The sequence below is a fragment of the Anguilla rostrata genome, chromosome 6, assembly GCF_018555375.3.
Source record: "Anguilla rostrata isolate EN2019 chromosome 6, ASM1855537v3, whole genome shotgun sequence".
NCBI lineage: Eukaryota > Metazoa > Chordata > Actinopteri > Anguilliformes > Anguillidae > Anguilla > Anguilla rostrata.
The window spans coordinates 29,515,763-29,533,453 of record NC_057938.1 but is presented as its reverse complement, the minus strand read 5'-3'; the positions used below and the strand labels follow the sequence as shown (position 1 = coordinate 29,533,453).

Sequence of the window (17,691 nt, the reverse complement as noted above, 5' to 3'; positions counted from 1 at the left end):
CCCTGAGAGTGGAAGGACTAAGGAGCCACTGGGCACCCAGGTGGCTACACCCTCTCAGAAAAGGGAGTTAGTGATAGTGGGGGATTCAATTATTAGGGGGGGTAGACAGCATAGTGTGTTCGCATGAAAAGGAGTCTCATACGGTATGTTGCCCGCCTGGTGCCCAGGTAGGAGATCTCCTGGAGCGTGCGGACAAGCTCCTGGCCAGAGCGGGGAGGGATCCAGTGGTCATGGTTCACGTACCATGACCACATACCATACCATGAACCAATGACATAGGTAAAGGGAGGTTTGAGGTTCTGCAGGACAAATTTGTGGAATTAGCAAAAAATATTAGGAGCACAACATGGCAGCAAACCTGGTGTAGGAAAGAGGGGAACAGGTTTATGGGGCACTGGGACTTCTTCTGGAACAGGGGGTGACCTGTACAAGCACGACGGGTTGGACCTGAACCAGAGGGGTACTGCTGCACTGGGCCAGCGTATGCTTAAGGTAGCACAGGATTATTTAAACTAGGGACTTGGGGGGCAGGGAGGTCAGAAAGTGAAAAGGGTAGGGAAGTGCAGACTGCAAGATGGAAGCTGTCAGGGCTTCCTTTAATAGTGTAAACACTGATGAAGTCTTGTTAAAGCAAAGTTGTAGTAAGGGTGGCTTGGGACGGCGGGGGGTGAGGGAACAGGAGGGGATGTGTAGAAGTAATAATCTGAAATGTCTTTGGTTACATGCTAGAAGTATAAAAAATATTTTTTTGGAACTTGAGGCTGCTGTACATAGGGGGGTTATGACATAGTTGGGATTACAAAGACATGGCTTGGAGATGAGGATGGGGATGAATATAATATAGAAGGGTACAAACTCATTAGGAAGGATAGATCCAGTAAGAGAGGTGGGGGTGTAGGCTCTCTATGTAAAAGAAAATTTTAATGTGCAGAAAATTCCAGATATTGACCAGCTTGTGCCTAGTCAAGATATCTGGAAAAAAGCTCATAGGGGAACATGAAAAGGACCTTACGGTAGGTGTGTTACAGGCCACCAGACAGTAGTGTGAACTCAAAGCTCTTTGGAAAAATAAAACAAGCTTGTAAGGATTGTGAGACTATTATTATGGGTGACTTCAATTACCCAGCTATTAAATGGGAAATGACGACAGGACAAGGGAAAAGGGCGGATTTCTTGAAAATAGCAACATCCAAAGGGATAGGCAGCATGGTTGTCGCAGTAAAAAAGGCCAACAGGATGCTGGGATATATAGCCAAAAGTATTACGTATAAATCCAAGGAAGTTATACTTATCTTATACAATACATTTGTTAGACCACACTTAGAGTATTGTGTGCAGTTCTAGGGACAGTACTACCAGAAAGATATACAGGCTCTTGAAGAAGTTCAAAGAAGAGCAACAAAATTGATTCCTGGTATGAAAGATAAAAGCTATGAGGAAAGATTTAAGATGCTTAACCTCTTCAAGCTTAGTAAAAGGACACGCAGGGGTGATTTAATTGAGGCTTTTAAATGCATAAATTGAATCAACAAAGTGAACTACAAGAGATTCTTCAGGTTGAGTTCTGTTAGTAGAACAAGGTAGGATTCCATACAGACATTAGGAAGAATTTTTTTCCACACAGAGTAGTCAATGTGTGGAATAGCCTGCCAGGTCATGTAGTAGAGGCAGAAACTCTGGGGATTTTCAAGACTAGGCCTGATACAGTGTTAGATACTATCTAGTCTGTAGGTAATCAGAGCACTAATTTAGTTAGGAAAATGGCAAGCATCGTTGGGCTGAATGGCCTGTTCTCGTCATTATTTTATGTTATGTTATGTTTACCAGGGCCCCATTAAAATGCCTAGCCCCCAATATAAATTTGCACAGGACTATTAGTAAACGCTAACAGGTGTTGACTATGACCAGCACAAATACCACCCTATCACAAATATGGCAAAGGCAGAGTGGAAAAAAATAACACACATACAGTGCCATGAATAAGTATTAGCCCCCTTCCTGATTCCTCTATTATTGTATATTTGTCACACAGAATGATTGCAGATCTTCAGACACATTAAAAATTATTTTCATTTATTTAATAAAAGTTATGAAACACTCATATCATCCATACGATAAAGTAATTCCAACCTTAGTTACAAAATCAACCACTGAATCTTGAAAGGGACTTCTCTACGCATAAAGAGACTAGGCTGAGGCTTGTTCAATGAATGAACTAAACGACAATGGCAGCACTCAAACTCCTTGGTGGAATCGTTGTACTGTATCCTGTACTAGTGTCATTTTTGTCAAATCATTTTTGTGTTGGTGGTAACTTTGCAACAGAACCGGGTGTTGGTAACAGGGACCCCAGAGAAAAAAAAAAGTATTTTTAGATTGTGATTTTTTCCCCCCGACCCCCTTCATTTACATTTTTTTCTCACACACATGGGATTTGACCCTCCAAGTATCTGAGTATTGGGACATTTCTCTCCCATGCACACGCACGAGCAAACACACACACAGAACAAAAAAGTTAGCTGCTCATACCAACCTGTAAAATGTCCAGAGCTCCTAGCTCTGTCCACCGACCCTTCTCTGGACTATAAACTTGCGTGCCCTTAATGATAACTGTGTGCGCTGGAAGGTTCACACCCCAAGCCAATGTGGCTGTGGACACCAACACCTAAAAACAAACAAGGGGAAAAGGTGGCAGAAAGGACAAAGAATCAGTGTTTAATGTTAAAAATGTTAGCTTTCATAAAGCAACATCTTCTGTTTCCAAATTCATGTAACAATGAATAAAAAGCATCTTTTACAAGGAATAACATGATTCCACTACCGAATGTGGAAAAACTGCAATGACAATTTTCAATCTGGCATTAATGTCTTGTTTGTAACTAATATTTTTCAGGTCAGAAAGACAGCAGCACCATTTGATGGATTCATACGGTTCAAGACTACGCTTCCAAGAAAGATTTACTTCCTATTAACTGTAATTAGGGGTCCAAGCAGCGAAGCTGGTGGAACCCTATTGTATCTGTTAAGAATAATAATAATAATAATCCTATTATTTTTCTCCGCTAAAAGTGTCTGAGGCTCAGCAACCATAAGTCCTAGAGCAACCAAAAACACGCTGGTATGGTAAAACAATGATGGCAATACATGTATAGTCCGCTTTGTTCCGTTGCTACCATAACATAAACTATCTTGTGTCTACAGCTGCAATTTCTCGCTGCAATTTCTAATATTGAATATAAACAAGACGCAATTTATGCTGTAAATCGTATTCTCAATTTAATCTCTAAATTGACTGTAAGCTTAGAGTTGTAACTAGGTAGTTGTTTCGTAGGTGACTTAGTCTTAACTCGTCTTAACTATTGCTTGAATTTTTGCATAGACTGCGTTGTTGCAGTTCTTGTTTGTGTTAGTGTTAATCAGTTTAACCTACAGGGTCCAAGTTGAACTATGCCGTTGTTCCCTGCACTTAGAACGGTATGCTACTGCCAGAGACTGTAAAAAATATGGACAAAGCTACTGTGACGTCACCCATTGACTCTCCGTGGGTCTCTAAAACACGTTTTGAAGCCCAATGGTGGGCGCGGCCATTTTCTCGATTTGGAGCCAAAACCATAGAGTTAAGCGGTCTTGTGATTTTTACAATTTGATTGACAGTCCGGTGCGGAAAAGCCCATCAACCTGAACGAGGCTAGCTGACTGTCTGCCGTTATGTTTTAAAATATATTATCAGATGTTTACGGAGTTTAATTTCCATCCGTGACTGTACTGTGTCATGTAATCACGTTATATGTATGACATTAAAAATACAATTAGGCTATGTTCAGTTATCTTCAATTTATGTTTCTCAGCAAAACGAATATGCTTAGCTAGCATATCAGCTTGCCAGTGAGCTAGGTAGGCTATCCGTGGTTAGCTCACGCATTAGCAATATGAACCACAGGGGAAGAACATTGACTACACTGATGGTCAATCAATCGGGGATGTGTAGGCTACTGGTGATTTGACTAGGCTAGTTTTCGTGTAACTGTCTGGTAGATCTGCTGTTAACCGAGCAAGTTATCGTCGTAGGTTTTCGCCAGTCAGTTAATGAGCCTGCTACTACTAGCTACTCCATCGCCGTTTGTGGTGTTCACTTGCTGGGTGACGCTAGCTGACCGATCATTCGCAAATCACTTTCTACCGAATAAAAATTAACACTGTCAGCGGTGATTAACAAATCTACAAAGTATTTTAATAACTGATCTGCAGGCGTGTAAATATGACAACGCACTTTGTACAGCAAGTTTTCCACCTGGTGCATGAAGACAAAAATAATGTAGCCTACGTTGAATTTCTCATTATTATTAGGCTATTATTTTTTTCTTGTAAATCATCAAAACCAATGGAGAAAAGCCAATATACGCAAGGAGCCCCCAGAACCGATTCTGAGAACCACTGTCTTAAATGCCTAGCTTGTCGGTCTCTTAAATGCTAAAAACATGTTCCTTTCTAAATGCCGAGATGGTTAATTTCGTTAAATTCTGTGTGTGTGATTTCATCGTGTGTTGTATATTCAGCAAATGAACCTTGAGACTCTTAATTCGCTTCGTGAAAGTGAAAAAGTGTTTATCCCAAAATCGGGATTATAGTAGCTTTGTCACATGCGTGAAGCATGGCCCAGGTAGACATTTACGGAATGTACACGACTGACAAGCCGCCAAACACGTCTGACAGATTGAATGTTTGTCGGTTAAGGTTAGCTAGCTAGTCAAATGGCTTGGTAGCCGAAGTTGCGAACTGTTTTAGCATAGGCTACTACTGGACTACCAAATATAGCAAGCTGATTACGCTTTCTGCCAAGTAATTATTTGGTTAAGTAGGCTAAAGGAAATAGTAAAAATGACTCGGCTACCGAAAAACTTCAGAGGAGGATTATTTTATGGTCGTCTAGTGCAGCTGTAAATAGCACACGCCATAATGAAATCACCACGAAATGGGATGCCTGCATTTTCAGACTTAGCACAGGCGGACCGTAGCCAGAGCCGCAATGTCAAGGCCAAGAGGCGCCACCGCCCACCCCAGTGACCATAGACTGTAGCCCCTACTGTAGCTGAGTCCTCCGCAGTAATCCGGAAGTGACGCAAGCTGTACTTCATTGGTCCAGAACAAATATTGGCACTGTGCCCAAATGACGCAATAAATCATGAAATCGACCCATGGACAGTCATAAGACCAATAAAATACACCTATTATGACTATTTGTTCTTGTGAGAAAAAATTATTGACTTTGTATTTTGATCGCATTTGTACCGTAGACTTGCATGGAAACCGGATATGAAAACACCTATACTGGAGCCATCCGTAGTGGCGCTAGTGAGCAACCAGGAACTACAACACCAGGAAATGAGCTTCAAAAACGAAGTCTGGTTTTGGCCGCTTGGCTACTGCCCTCTAGGGTTTTCGACACTTGTTCCTGGTTATGGTTATACATTTTGTTGTACGTCGCTCTGGATAAGAGCGTCTGCCAAATGCCTGTAATGTAATGTAATGCAATATTCCGTAGCAACAAGATAAACCCGACATTAGCCCTAAAATATGCCAATACAGCAGTGAAATACGCTGCTCACTGAATAACGAAATAAACGAGACAAATTTTTTTTTTTAATTATAGCTACCATGTCATTCTACAGTCAATATCTGGGACTAAACATTTAATAAATATACAATCTTACCATCGGTTTTACGCGTAGAGACTTTTGCGAATGAGTGGTCATATATAGTCTTGGACAATCCGTTTGTGAAAAATATGCGCATCTGTCACGCCTGGGTCGGCTATCTTCATAAATAGCTGCGCGTAATACCACACTTGTTGTTTACGGCGTCGTCGTGCAATTTGGCTTGATTGACAACTCATTTATTCTGTAGGTGAGAGTATAAGCTTTCTAACGATGTATAACGTGTCTGATTTTGCTTTTGGAATAGCGTTTTATAGGTCAGCGTAACAGAAAATATTCTTAGCATCGCATTCACTTACGCATTCACTCTGCTAGCAAACAAATACGCTGCACCTAACGAAACGTGTTCAAGGATATTTCGTAATTTCTTGGAAAATACTATTATTATTGAGGACTTCTGAACATAGCTAAGCCATATGTTTGCTGATAGACCTAGCTGACATCGTTTTCTGGAGTAAAACAGAAGCGAATAGTACAGTATCATTGATACTGTCTCTGTCTCCATCTACTGAACATAGAGGAGATTTCATCATTGCTATGTAAGTATTACCGCTCAAAATATTTCGGTTATATGTTATTTTTGAAATTGAGTATCTTTAAATAGGTTAGTGGTGTTATATAATGTGGATATTTCACACTGTAATGTAAGAGTTAGATGGAAGTGTAATAGTTTTTGTGAAGCATGCAACAGTGATGACGTCAGAGTTGGAACATTGCCAAAACGTGGTGGACGGTTGAAAATTGTTTTCATGTTGTCTCATCCCCATACAAGAAAACATACGAGAGTACAGAGTATAGAAATAAACACGAGTTAATTATTACACATTTAGGTACTGTACCGCATTGTGTGACAATATTTTTGCATTATTTTTTTAATCTGATAGCAATGTTTCATCTTAAACCCTCATAAGGGGCTCATTTATATGCTTTATAATGGACAAAAAGCATTTTATTCAATTTTGGAGAGATTTTGGATATTTTTCTGGACACCTAGCTATTTTAGACCACTGTACTGACTGAAAGCTTGTAATTCCCATTTGAAAATTATGCAACAGTGATTTTCTTGAGTCACAACAGTTGATTTGTAGTGAAATACGTGAATATGTTGTGATTTACAGCAATGCATAATTTAGACATTTTGGATAGATTTGGAGACGCTGGGTACACTGCTTAGTTTTTGCTTCATACATCTATAGTAGTTCTACATATCCACCCTTAGATTTTATGAACTTGTGGTCAAGAAGTTTTTGACCTAGCACATGTATAGTTTAACCTCCTGTATATATGCAATCTCTCAGTATTTCATTGCAAACTTAAAAAGTGCAAATTTATTTTGGATTTTTTGTCAAAACAATTGCATTTGTGGCACTTTATTTCTTCCAAAATTATGAATATAAATTAATCTGTTAGTATTGTAAATTGTACAAATGTCTTGCTTCATTTAAGCCATTTTTCAAGTCTCTGTGGTGTTCACATCTGGAGTTATAAGGCTTTAAATAGGGTACCCCCTAAATGGGCAAGGATTGGCAAGATTTGGCTTGTGCCTTAAGAGGTTAAATGAACTTTGTGGTCAGACTGTGAAGCTTAATAATAGTCAGATAATTTTCAGCACAGTCTAAAATCATCCATGTTAGTTTCATATAGGATATAGGGGAGTTTGTATAAATGTAACGCATCATAAATAACTTTTTGTTCACTGCTGCCAGTCGTCATTTGAGGATTGTATATGCACAATTCATTCCTGTACCAAATGATTAATGGAAAAGAAACAGCATTTATCACGCACATTTATTATAAGCACACACCAGATTGGTCTGTATAGTAGGCTTTGGCTATTTGGTTGTGTGTGAATTTTTAAATTAGAATGTATTCAAGGCAAATTTCCCGTAGTCGTTTCTCTCCTGTCAGCGTCTAGTATTGTTTATTTGAATAATGGTTGGGTAAGTACTTAAAGGAGATATATGCGGCTATTTACTGTTAACTGTTAAATTCAGGAAGGCTACATGCCACGGTTCCAGGTGTTCCTTCAATGTCACAGATTTTTAAAACCTTCTGAAGAGTAGGTTTTTTGTAATGTTTTTTCAAAATTGTAAATCACAGTTCTAGAACTCCATTGTTTTTGATTACCAGTAGTGATTTTTTCGTAAGCATTACAATGTTCAGTAAAGAACATTCTAATCACATATTTGTGACGTGATTAGAATTCATTAACGCTAGGATTAATGAATGAGTGTTTCCTAAATTGCATACATTCGCTAGCTAGTACACTCAGTATGTGCCTTGTGAGCTGACGGTGACCCTTCTAACCAATTGTGAGCTTGACATTCTTACCTTTAATGCTGATTTTAAATTGGTTAATATTAGCCTTCAATCACCCCCTTTCGCTGCACTCCACTGTCACACGACACAGAGAGCTAACGCGTTAACTAATGTTACCTGAAGACAAAAGTTTGTTCAATTTATTAGCGTTATCGAAAGCTGAAAAGTTGAAGCGAACGATTACGGCATTTTTTTTTGACACGTTAACGTAATGTTTTGTGTAGCGACATTACAATAGCTAATTGAAACAGCTAATTTCTCCGATGCAGTTTACTGGCGGTTGATTTAATTAGCGGTATTAATGTGACAAGAAACGCTTTGTCGTTTGAATGCATAACACGCAATTCCTTGGAGTCGACACATTTTAGGCGTGGCAGTTTAACTGTTACTTGTAAACCGTACTGTTATATTGTCGTTTTTTATCAATAAAAAATATTGCATATATTGTTGGTGCTCCTTACATTTTGGTGGGTGCTCCTAACTTTTTGAAGTTGGGAGTACCAGTGCTACCAAGTAAAAAAGTCAATTTCGAGCCCTAATATATTATTGAAGCTGCACTTCCCTGGCATATTGTCGGCATAGTAGGGCCTACGTTTACTAACTGCTACATCAGCAGAAGCGTGCCTGTTGGGCGTGCCTGTAAACAGACTGAGCCGGACCGAATTAACTTCTCACACCACCAAAATACCACGAAGGTTACGTGCCAGTTTACGTTTTTGGATTAATTAGTAATTATATTTGATGCAACTTTAGCTATATTTCCATTACTTTTCAAAAAATATTATTTTCCATAACTTTTCCAGGGCCTGCATTTTAAATTTCAATAACTTTTCCAGGTTTTTCATGACCATACGAACCCTGGAGCAGTCATTGTGTAGAATTAGCTTGCCAGGTCATGCAGCAGAGGTTTTCAAGACGAGGCTTGATACAGTGCTAGACACTACCAAGTTGTAGGTAAACCAAGCACTAGGTACACGTTACGCAGTGTTTCCCAACCGGTGTGCCGCAGCACTCTGGTGTGCCATCAGGCAAGGTCAGGTGTGCCGTGTGAAAAATCCTTTTTTTTAAATTTTGAATGAATTAAAAAAAACTTAAATGAGCAAATACCATTCACAAAATAAAAAAATAAACTTAATTGAAATGCATATCGCTTAATTAAAACCCTGCAAGAGCATCGAGGCCTACTGCTGAAGTCACATCAGCACGTCGCACGCTTTCGAGACTGGTGTGCCGTGAGATTCTATAAATTATAAATTATATAAGTGCACCACAGAAGGAAAAAGGATGGGAAACGCTGCTTTAGCAGTTACAAAAATAGCAGAACAGTCTGTTCTTGTCATCATGCTATGTTATTGTGCAGTCCTGAAAAGCAGTATACAATATAATGTATTTGAATGCGCTGCTGGAAACATTGATGAATTATTATTAACTAACCATGAAAAAAACAGTATTAGCTTGGATAGTTAAAGTTGCCCTCTTGTTGGCAAGTTGCAGTTCCCCTTTTAATATTCCATCACTGAAGCAGCCTTATGATGTGGCTAGCATCATCCCTAGCTTACTCTGAAGTAACAGTGCAGACTGTATGCCCTTCCAGGAAGTGCTTTTCTTGTTTAACGGTTTCCAATTTCTCTGTAATTGGAATCTGTAATTGACAAACACGCATTCTTTATGACATTTCCACTCAGTCTGTAACATTTCCAATTTGGAGTGCATTTTGTAGCTGTAAACTACAAATACAGTGAAGCAGAAAAATTAAGTCATAAAATACAACATCCTGCTCAAGGCATGTGAATTATTGTTATTAACTAATAAAGATTTACAGCAAATGAATAAACCGTTTAGAAAAATAACAGGATAGTAAAGACAACAATCCAAAAAAAAATATTCTAAAAACTATTTTGATTTTCAAATTCACAAAACTTTCAGAGAATCTAAATGTATTTGGAGTATTTTGTAAATAGAAAGTGAGCTTTCATTTCCATGCTTGTTTCTTGTATCAGTGATAAGAAACCAGATAAAACTTCCTGCTTTATTCCCCATTTGGTTGACCAGTAAGCCCAGAACTCAAAGGTTTGGATCTCTGAGGCTCTACTGTAAACACAATAAAGTTGAACTATTTTGTTGAACTTGACATCTCAACGACTTCCATAACAGAGCAATGGATTGACGAGTAGTAATAACACTATATTATAACAAGGATGATGAATTTTCCACATGCATTCCTAAGGTGTGTAACATTTGTAAATCAACTGAAAATATTTGTTTTCACCAACAGCAGCAATACTGCAAACTTATTTTTTAAAGGAAGCAGGAAGGGGCCATGGGACAGCATCAACCTGGTGAACCAACCTGGATGTGACGGTCAGCAAAAAGGTCCTCAACCAAGGTCCGGTCTACTCGTGTCATTCCAGCATGATGGATGGCAAAACCGTAAGGCAGCAGATCTTTCAGCTCAAGGTTCTAAGGGTGAAGAAAAGTACATGTGAAACACAGCTTACACTTACAATTATCACTGACTTTTGTACAGGATTCCTGGCTTATGAACAGGTTTCATGGTGAAACCATTTTGGATCACATATAGGCCTATAGTTAAAGGCAAATGTAGTGGGACAATGACACAATGTTTACTGATTTGGCACTGTACTCCAGCACATTAGAGGGAAAAAAACATCAATGAGGTTAAAATGTAGACTGCCCGCCTTTTTTTAGGGTACTTGCATCCATACCGGGTGATCTGTGCATGAATTATAGCCCTTTTTATACATAGTCCCCCCATTTTAGATGAAAATAACCTGAAATATAGTAAGCATATTTTTTGCTTAGTTGCAAAACCTTTGCATTCAATGGCCACCTGAATTCTGTAACCTATAGACATCACCAAATTCTGGGTATCTTCCACGGAGATACTGTCAGGCCTATACAGCAGACATCTTCGGTTCCTGTCCGTTTATGGGGTGTTCTCCCTTCAGTCTTGTAGTCAGCAAGTGAAATGCATGTTCAACTAAATTCAGGGTGGGTGAATGATTTGGCCAGTGAAGAACATTCCACTTAATTGTCTTAGTAGCTTTAGTAGTATGTTTGAGGTCACAGTCCTGCTCCAAGGTGAAGTGTTGTCCAATGAGTTTTGAGGCATTTGGTGAGATTTTTGCAGACTTTTCTGTACACTACAGAATTCATCCTGCTGCTGCCGTCAGCAGTGACATTATCAATGAAAATCATTTTGGTACAGCTCAAGATAGTTTTGTTTCAAACTGGAGTTTTTAATGTACTTTTTTCTTTTTCTTCTACCCTGGCCATCTGGTTCTTGGGGCTCATGAGCAGTTTGCATCTTGCAGTGAACAGTATGAGGATATTATGGAGAAATCTTTTCTTTATACAGTATTCATAATTCATAGTTCATATTAATAATTTTGGTAAAAAATAAAATGCCACAAATACAATTATCAACGCAAAAATGTTGCTCTCCTTTAGTTTGAAATTAAATACTGAGAGCAATATATGTGAAGCTGGTAAAACAATACATTGCCAGGATGATACACTCCTTGACCACAAGTGTAGAACAAGGGTGATATGCAGAAATACTGAATATCCATAAAACAAAATGTAAACAGTGTCCTTTATTGCAGGGGCATAGGAGTGAGTTTGACACAGCCGTTGTACCCTTGAGCAAGGTACTTAACCTGCATTGCTTCAGTATATATCCAGCTATATAATTGGATGCAATGCAATGGGTAAGGAACTGGTCTTGTAACCTAACGGTCATAGGTTTGATTCCCCGGTAGGACACTGCCATTGTACCCTTGCACAAGGTACCTGCATTGATTCAGTACTGTATGTATCCATCTGTATAACTGGATGCAACGCAAATGCTATGTGTATAAAAAATGTAAAAAATTGTGTAAGTTGTTCTGGATAAGAGCATCTGTTAAATGCCTGTAATGGCTCCCCAGCCTCTACCGCCACCCGTCCCCACAATAAATATTATAGTTCATGGAAAAGTACATTGGTTCCACCAGAGCCAGCTATGAATATTAAAGATGCAGATGCATGCTAGCCTCATCAATTCTCACCTGCAAGAGCTGGCTTTGTTGTTTCTTTATTGTTCTGTATGTGAGATATCTCCTTGTCAGTAATAGGTTCAAGAGGGCACAGTACATACCCTCAAGAGGGCATAAGAATGGTAAATGGTAAATGGACTGCATTTATATAGCGCTTTATCCAAAGCGCTTTACAATTGATGCCTCTCATTCACCCATTCTCACACACACACATACACCAACGGTGAAAGGCTGCCATGCAAGGTACCAATCAGCTCGTTGGGAGCAATTAGGGGTTAGGTGTCTTGCTCAGGGACACTTCGACACACCCAGGGCAGGGGATCGAACCGGCAACCCTCTGACTGCCAGACAACCGCTCTTACCTCCTGAGCTATGTTGCCCCATGGATGAAAGTATCATGTTTAATCAACTAAATTAGACCATAATCAACCCTCTAATATTGAAATGCATTAATTGAATGCATCACAAATGTTCTGTTTTTAGACACAAAAGTAAATATATACATAATAAATGTATTAAATCTTACACAGAATGTGGGGTAGAGATGAGGCATGTCAACTGAACAAGGTTGAAGAGCTACTCAACAAAACCTCCCCACCACCTCTCAACCCAGCCAAACCATCTACTGACACACATGGAATATATCTATCTATCTATCATACATATTTACATTATCTGAAAATATGACAGAGAAAGACAAAAATAAGAAAGACAGTTAGTTTTCAAGAGGAAATTCTTTTCAGTTATGTGCAGGCATATGAGAACATTCCAAACTTTCATAATCATAATCAAAATGCTGTTCAGTGTAACTTGTATGTTGAAAGTATGTAACGTGTATGCATGCCAAACATAGTAATACAATGCACGTCGCCAGATTAAACATTTAAATGAAACTGTTTCTGGACTGCTTTTATTGCCTCATTTTTGGAGGAAGGAATGCTGGAAATAAATGAAATGAGGACCACCGAAAAAGATATTACAACTCAGTTTTTACAACTCTGCACATTTCATGTTACCATACATTTCTTGTGGTAAGTCAATTAGGGCATCTACTTCACATCAGAGGTAATTTTAAAACAACCGATCAGAAACAGATTTATTTCACCTTAATTGACGACATCAGAATTCCAGTGGGTCAAAAGTTTACATGCGCCAAGTTGACCGTCTCCGTCTAGAAGATTCCAGAAATTGATTTAATGACTTTATGGAAGCTTCTGATTGGCCAATTGTCATAATTAGGAGTTAATTGGGAGTTTATTGGCACCTGAGGCCCGACCTTTAGAGCCACTGCCTTTTTGCCTTTGATACCACAGGACAGAGATCAGCAACTCACGGTCCTCGAGGGCCGAGAACTGCTGGTTTTCCACCCTCCCTTTGCCTGGGAGGCAGGTGTGAAGAGAGTCTGGCCAATCAGTAACACTAATTACCCGGGGCATTACAGGCATTTGGCAGACAGTCTTATCCAGAGCGACGTACAACAAAGTGTATAACCATAACCAGGAACAAGTGTGTTGAAAACTCTAGAGAGAAGTACCGTTCCAAGTGCAGGGAACAACCGCATAGTTCAACTTGGACCCTGTAGGTTAAACTGATTAACACTAACACAAACAAGAACAGCAACAACGCAGTCTATGCAAAAATACAAGCAATAGTTAAGACGAGTGCATTAACTAAGTCACCTACGAAACAGCTAACTAGTTACAACCCTAACCTTACAGTCAATTCTAAGATTAAATTGAGAATACGATTTCTCTCAGCATAATGAGTAAACGAACCCGTTATTGTCTTCAAATGGATCCACGTCAAAGAAAAGTAATGATTCATCCTCTCAAAGCTTTACCGTAGCGTATTTATTTATTTAGACATTGGCAGAGTACAGCATAAATTGCGTCTTTTGTGAATATTCAATGTTTGAAATTTTTGCGAGAAACTGCAGCTGTAGACACAAGACAGTCTGTTATGTTATGGTAGCAACGGAACGAAGCGGACTATATATGTATTACCGTCATTGTTTTATTATACCAGCGTGTTTTCGCGCGTTTGCACAGAAACTCAAAACCTACCAATAAAATGGTTAAGCTTTTTCTCACCATAATGACAGATTTAAAGACTTAACGAACTCACCCGATACTGTCTTCAAATGGATCCATGCCAAAGAAAAGTAATTATTCATCCTCTCAGAAAGCTTTTACTGAAAAACTTTTGGTAGCCTATCCTAGCATGCACTCTGGGTGGCACTGTCAGACCGTCCTTTCACTGATAAAAACTAGACCCTACGGTGTCGGATTACTTGCGTCGCCATGGATGTCGCTTGCCGTAAAGAAGTTTACTCGATGTCGTAACCGTTTAGATTTGGAGCTCCAGCTTTTCCGCACCCCACCTAATGAAAAAGTCCAAATGGTGTGCAAACCATATGGCGGACATAGGTGCTCCCAATAGGAAAGTTGTAGAGCACATTCAGATGCATCAGTCGATTAAGTTTTGTGTTGATCTGACTTACGGTGTGGGAGTTATGACCTTTTAAAGTATGCTCCTTTGTTATAGCGCCACCATCTGCCCGACATAAGTGATTTTTAGTGCCTGAGTAGTGGGGGGCCATAGGAACCCACCTACCAAATTTGGTGGGTCTACAACTTATGGTTGCTGAGCCTCAGACATTTTAGCAGAGAAAACTGCCACGCCCCAACTAAAAAGTCTAAATGGCGGGCAAACAATATGGCGGACATAGCTGCCTTAGCTGCTTGGACCCCTAAATATTGGAGTGGCCATCACGAAGCCCTGACCTGAATCCCATAGAAAATGTATGGACCGAACTGAAAAACCGTATCTGAACAAGGAAGCCCACAAACCTGACTGAGTTACACCGGTTCTGTCAGGAGGAATGGGCAGAAATTCCGGCAAAGTATTCTAAGAAGTTTGTGGAAGGCGAGCCCAAGCGTTTGATTCAAGTTCAGCAATTAAAAGGTAATGCCACCAAATACTAACTCAGTGTATGTAAAGTTTTGACCCACTGGAATTCTAATAAGGAATTAAAACTGAAATAAATCTGTCTCTAATCAACTGTTATAAAATGACCTCTGATAGTCATTAGATGTCAAAATTGACTTGCCAAAAGAAATGTATGGTAACATGACATATGTTGTAAACGAAGTTTGAATATCTTTATGTATGCAAACTTTTGGCTTCAACTGTAAAAGATGAAATAAATCTCAAATAAGTCTCAGCTATTATTTTGAAATCACCTCTCACTGAAATAAAGTGGATACCCTAATTGGCTTAACACAAGAGATGTATAGTAACAAAATGTGTGGAGTTGTGAAAAATTGAGTTTGATTGTCTTTTGCCTAGGTGTACAGTATGTAAACTTTTGGCCTCAACTGCACTTCCAAGAAACATTACAACGCATTCCAACTTCAGAAAAGTCTATCCGTAGCTAGATACATGATGGAGCTAAAAAGGTTCTATTCTTTGATACACATAAGGCACACAAAATCGTAGTCAATTTTTGCGTGCTCAATTTATGACGTGTTGAAGAATTCATATAACTTTATAATAACTATATAATACCATTGGAACAATGCAAGCAACTTATTTTAATAGCATAGTATTCACGTTACCCTGCTCCCATATGACTGAAAACTTCCTTGCAAAATGTTGTGCAGTGCACGATTTGAATGGGGGGATTTTCAAAGATTGATACTGTAGCCATTTAATCGTCTGACTGCAACCTACTGGTTAGTAGGTACCAGAGGTGGGTAGTAACGTGTTATATTTACTCCGTTACATTTACTTAAGTAACTTTTTTAATAAATTGTACTTGTAAGAGTAGTTTTAATGCAACATACTTTTCAGTTTTACTCGAGTATATTTGCGAAGAAAAAATGTTACTTTTACTCCGTTATATTCGGCTACATTCCGCTCGTTACTTTTATTTTTTTACCCATTTTTTATTCAACGCACGTTCTGTTTGTTTCTTTCTCTCAGAGAGACTTCAGCCAAAGAGGCTGACTGGTCTTTGCTTTGGCGCTGTCATAGCCCCACATGACTCCGTTTCACCAATCAAACGTAGCCAGTCACAGCACACAGAAGGATGAGTGGGCGACAACAATGGCTGAAACAACGGCGGGGGATTCGTAGGAGGCAGAACACCCCTGGCCTCACGTTCAAACTATGTTTTACTCACAGACTACCAAAAACAGTAGTTACATTATGCGCTGCCTTCTTTGTCTGCCTAGAAATGTGGACATTTCAGCCTACAAGAACTCAACTTTGAACTTAAAAAATATGTAGCGGTAAGCTGTAGGTTAGTTTTGGCTGTGGATAGCTAACTATTTGACTGAGTGGTCATTTATTGTCTTGGACAATCCGTTTGTGAAATATAAGCGCATTCGTGACGCCTGGGTATCTTCCAAAATAGCTGCACGTAATACCACACCTGTTGTTTACGTCGTTGTCGCCCTTTTTAGTACAGTCTGGCTTGATTGACAATTCATTTATTCAGTAGGTGAGAGTATAAGCTTTCTAACGATGTATAACATGTCTAATTTTGCTTTTGGAATAGCGTTTTTTAGGTCAGCGTAACCGTAAAAAAGCGTAAATTTTTCTTATCGCATTCACTTATGGATTCACTCACGAAACGTGGTCAACTATTATTTGTAATTTCTTGGGAAATACTATTATTATTGAGGACTTCTGGGCATAGCTAAGCCGCATGTTTGCTGATAGACCTAGCTGACATCGTTTTCTGGAGCAAAACAGAAGCGGATTGAACTGTATTGTTGATTTACTGTCTCTGTCTCCATCTACTGAACACAGATAAGATTTTATCATTGCTATGTAAGTAGGCTATTATTGTTCAAAATACTTCGGTTATATACGTTATTTTGGAAATTGAGTGTGTTTAAATAGGTTACTGGTATTAATGTGGATATTTGACACTGTAATGTAAGCGTTAGTAGTGTAATAGTTTTTCTGAAGCATGCAACAGTCATGACGTGAGCGCTGGAACATTGCATAGCATACATAAAGTTTGTTTACGCTAAACCGGAAGTTCTGCACATATTCCGCGCAAGGCATCATGGGACTTTGGAATATTGTGGATAAGTGCATCATAAGGTACAATAATGGTGCGACAAAGCATTATGTTTTTCCACATATAAAGTTTCTGTTTGAATTTGAGCAGGCTGCTCTTTGTTGTGATGAGTCTATTTTAATGGATAAATCCCCTGTAGCCTCATTGATATTTTTTCTGTCAACGGAGGGTTCACCCCAACAAACTGATGAGGTATACAAACTTAATGGAGTACAACAGAAAGCGAAAATCCTCCTCTTCTGACGAACCTCCTGTGTATTGTTTTATTTAAAGGGATATGATTTAGGCCATATTTGAATTTGCACATGGCTGTTTTATATTTTGTTTATTTCTATTGGACAAGCATTTATAATTTTATATTTTGGACATTTGGATTTTTACGTTCATCTTGCTCTGCTTATTTCACCATTAAATCAGATTATATGAAGTAACTCAGTACTTGAGTAGTCTTTTCACAAGATATTTTCTTACTCTTACTCAAGTAATTATTTGGATGACTACTTTTACT

At 38.9% G+C, this 17,691-nt stretch overlaps 1 protein-coding gene across 1 annotated transcript in view; it reads right to left on the bottom strand.

Annotated features, from left to right (window-relative positions):
• Window positions 1-17,691, bottom strand: part of snrnp200 (small nuclear ribonucleoprotein 200 (U5)) — a 209,745-nt gene that overhangs the window by 131,887 nt on the left and 60,167 nt on the right. The window contains exons 19-20 of the mRNA XM_064341033.1: window positions 10,383-10,493; window positions 2,534-2,665 (exon numbers count right to left, since the gene is read on the bottom strand). Coding sequence (XP_064197103.1) covers window positions 2,534-2,665; window positions 10,383-10,493 — 243 coding nt within the window. The remainder of the gene's footprint in view (window positions 1-2,533; window positions 2,666-10,382; window positions 10,494-17,691) is intronic.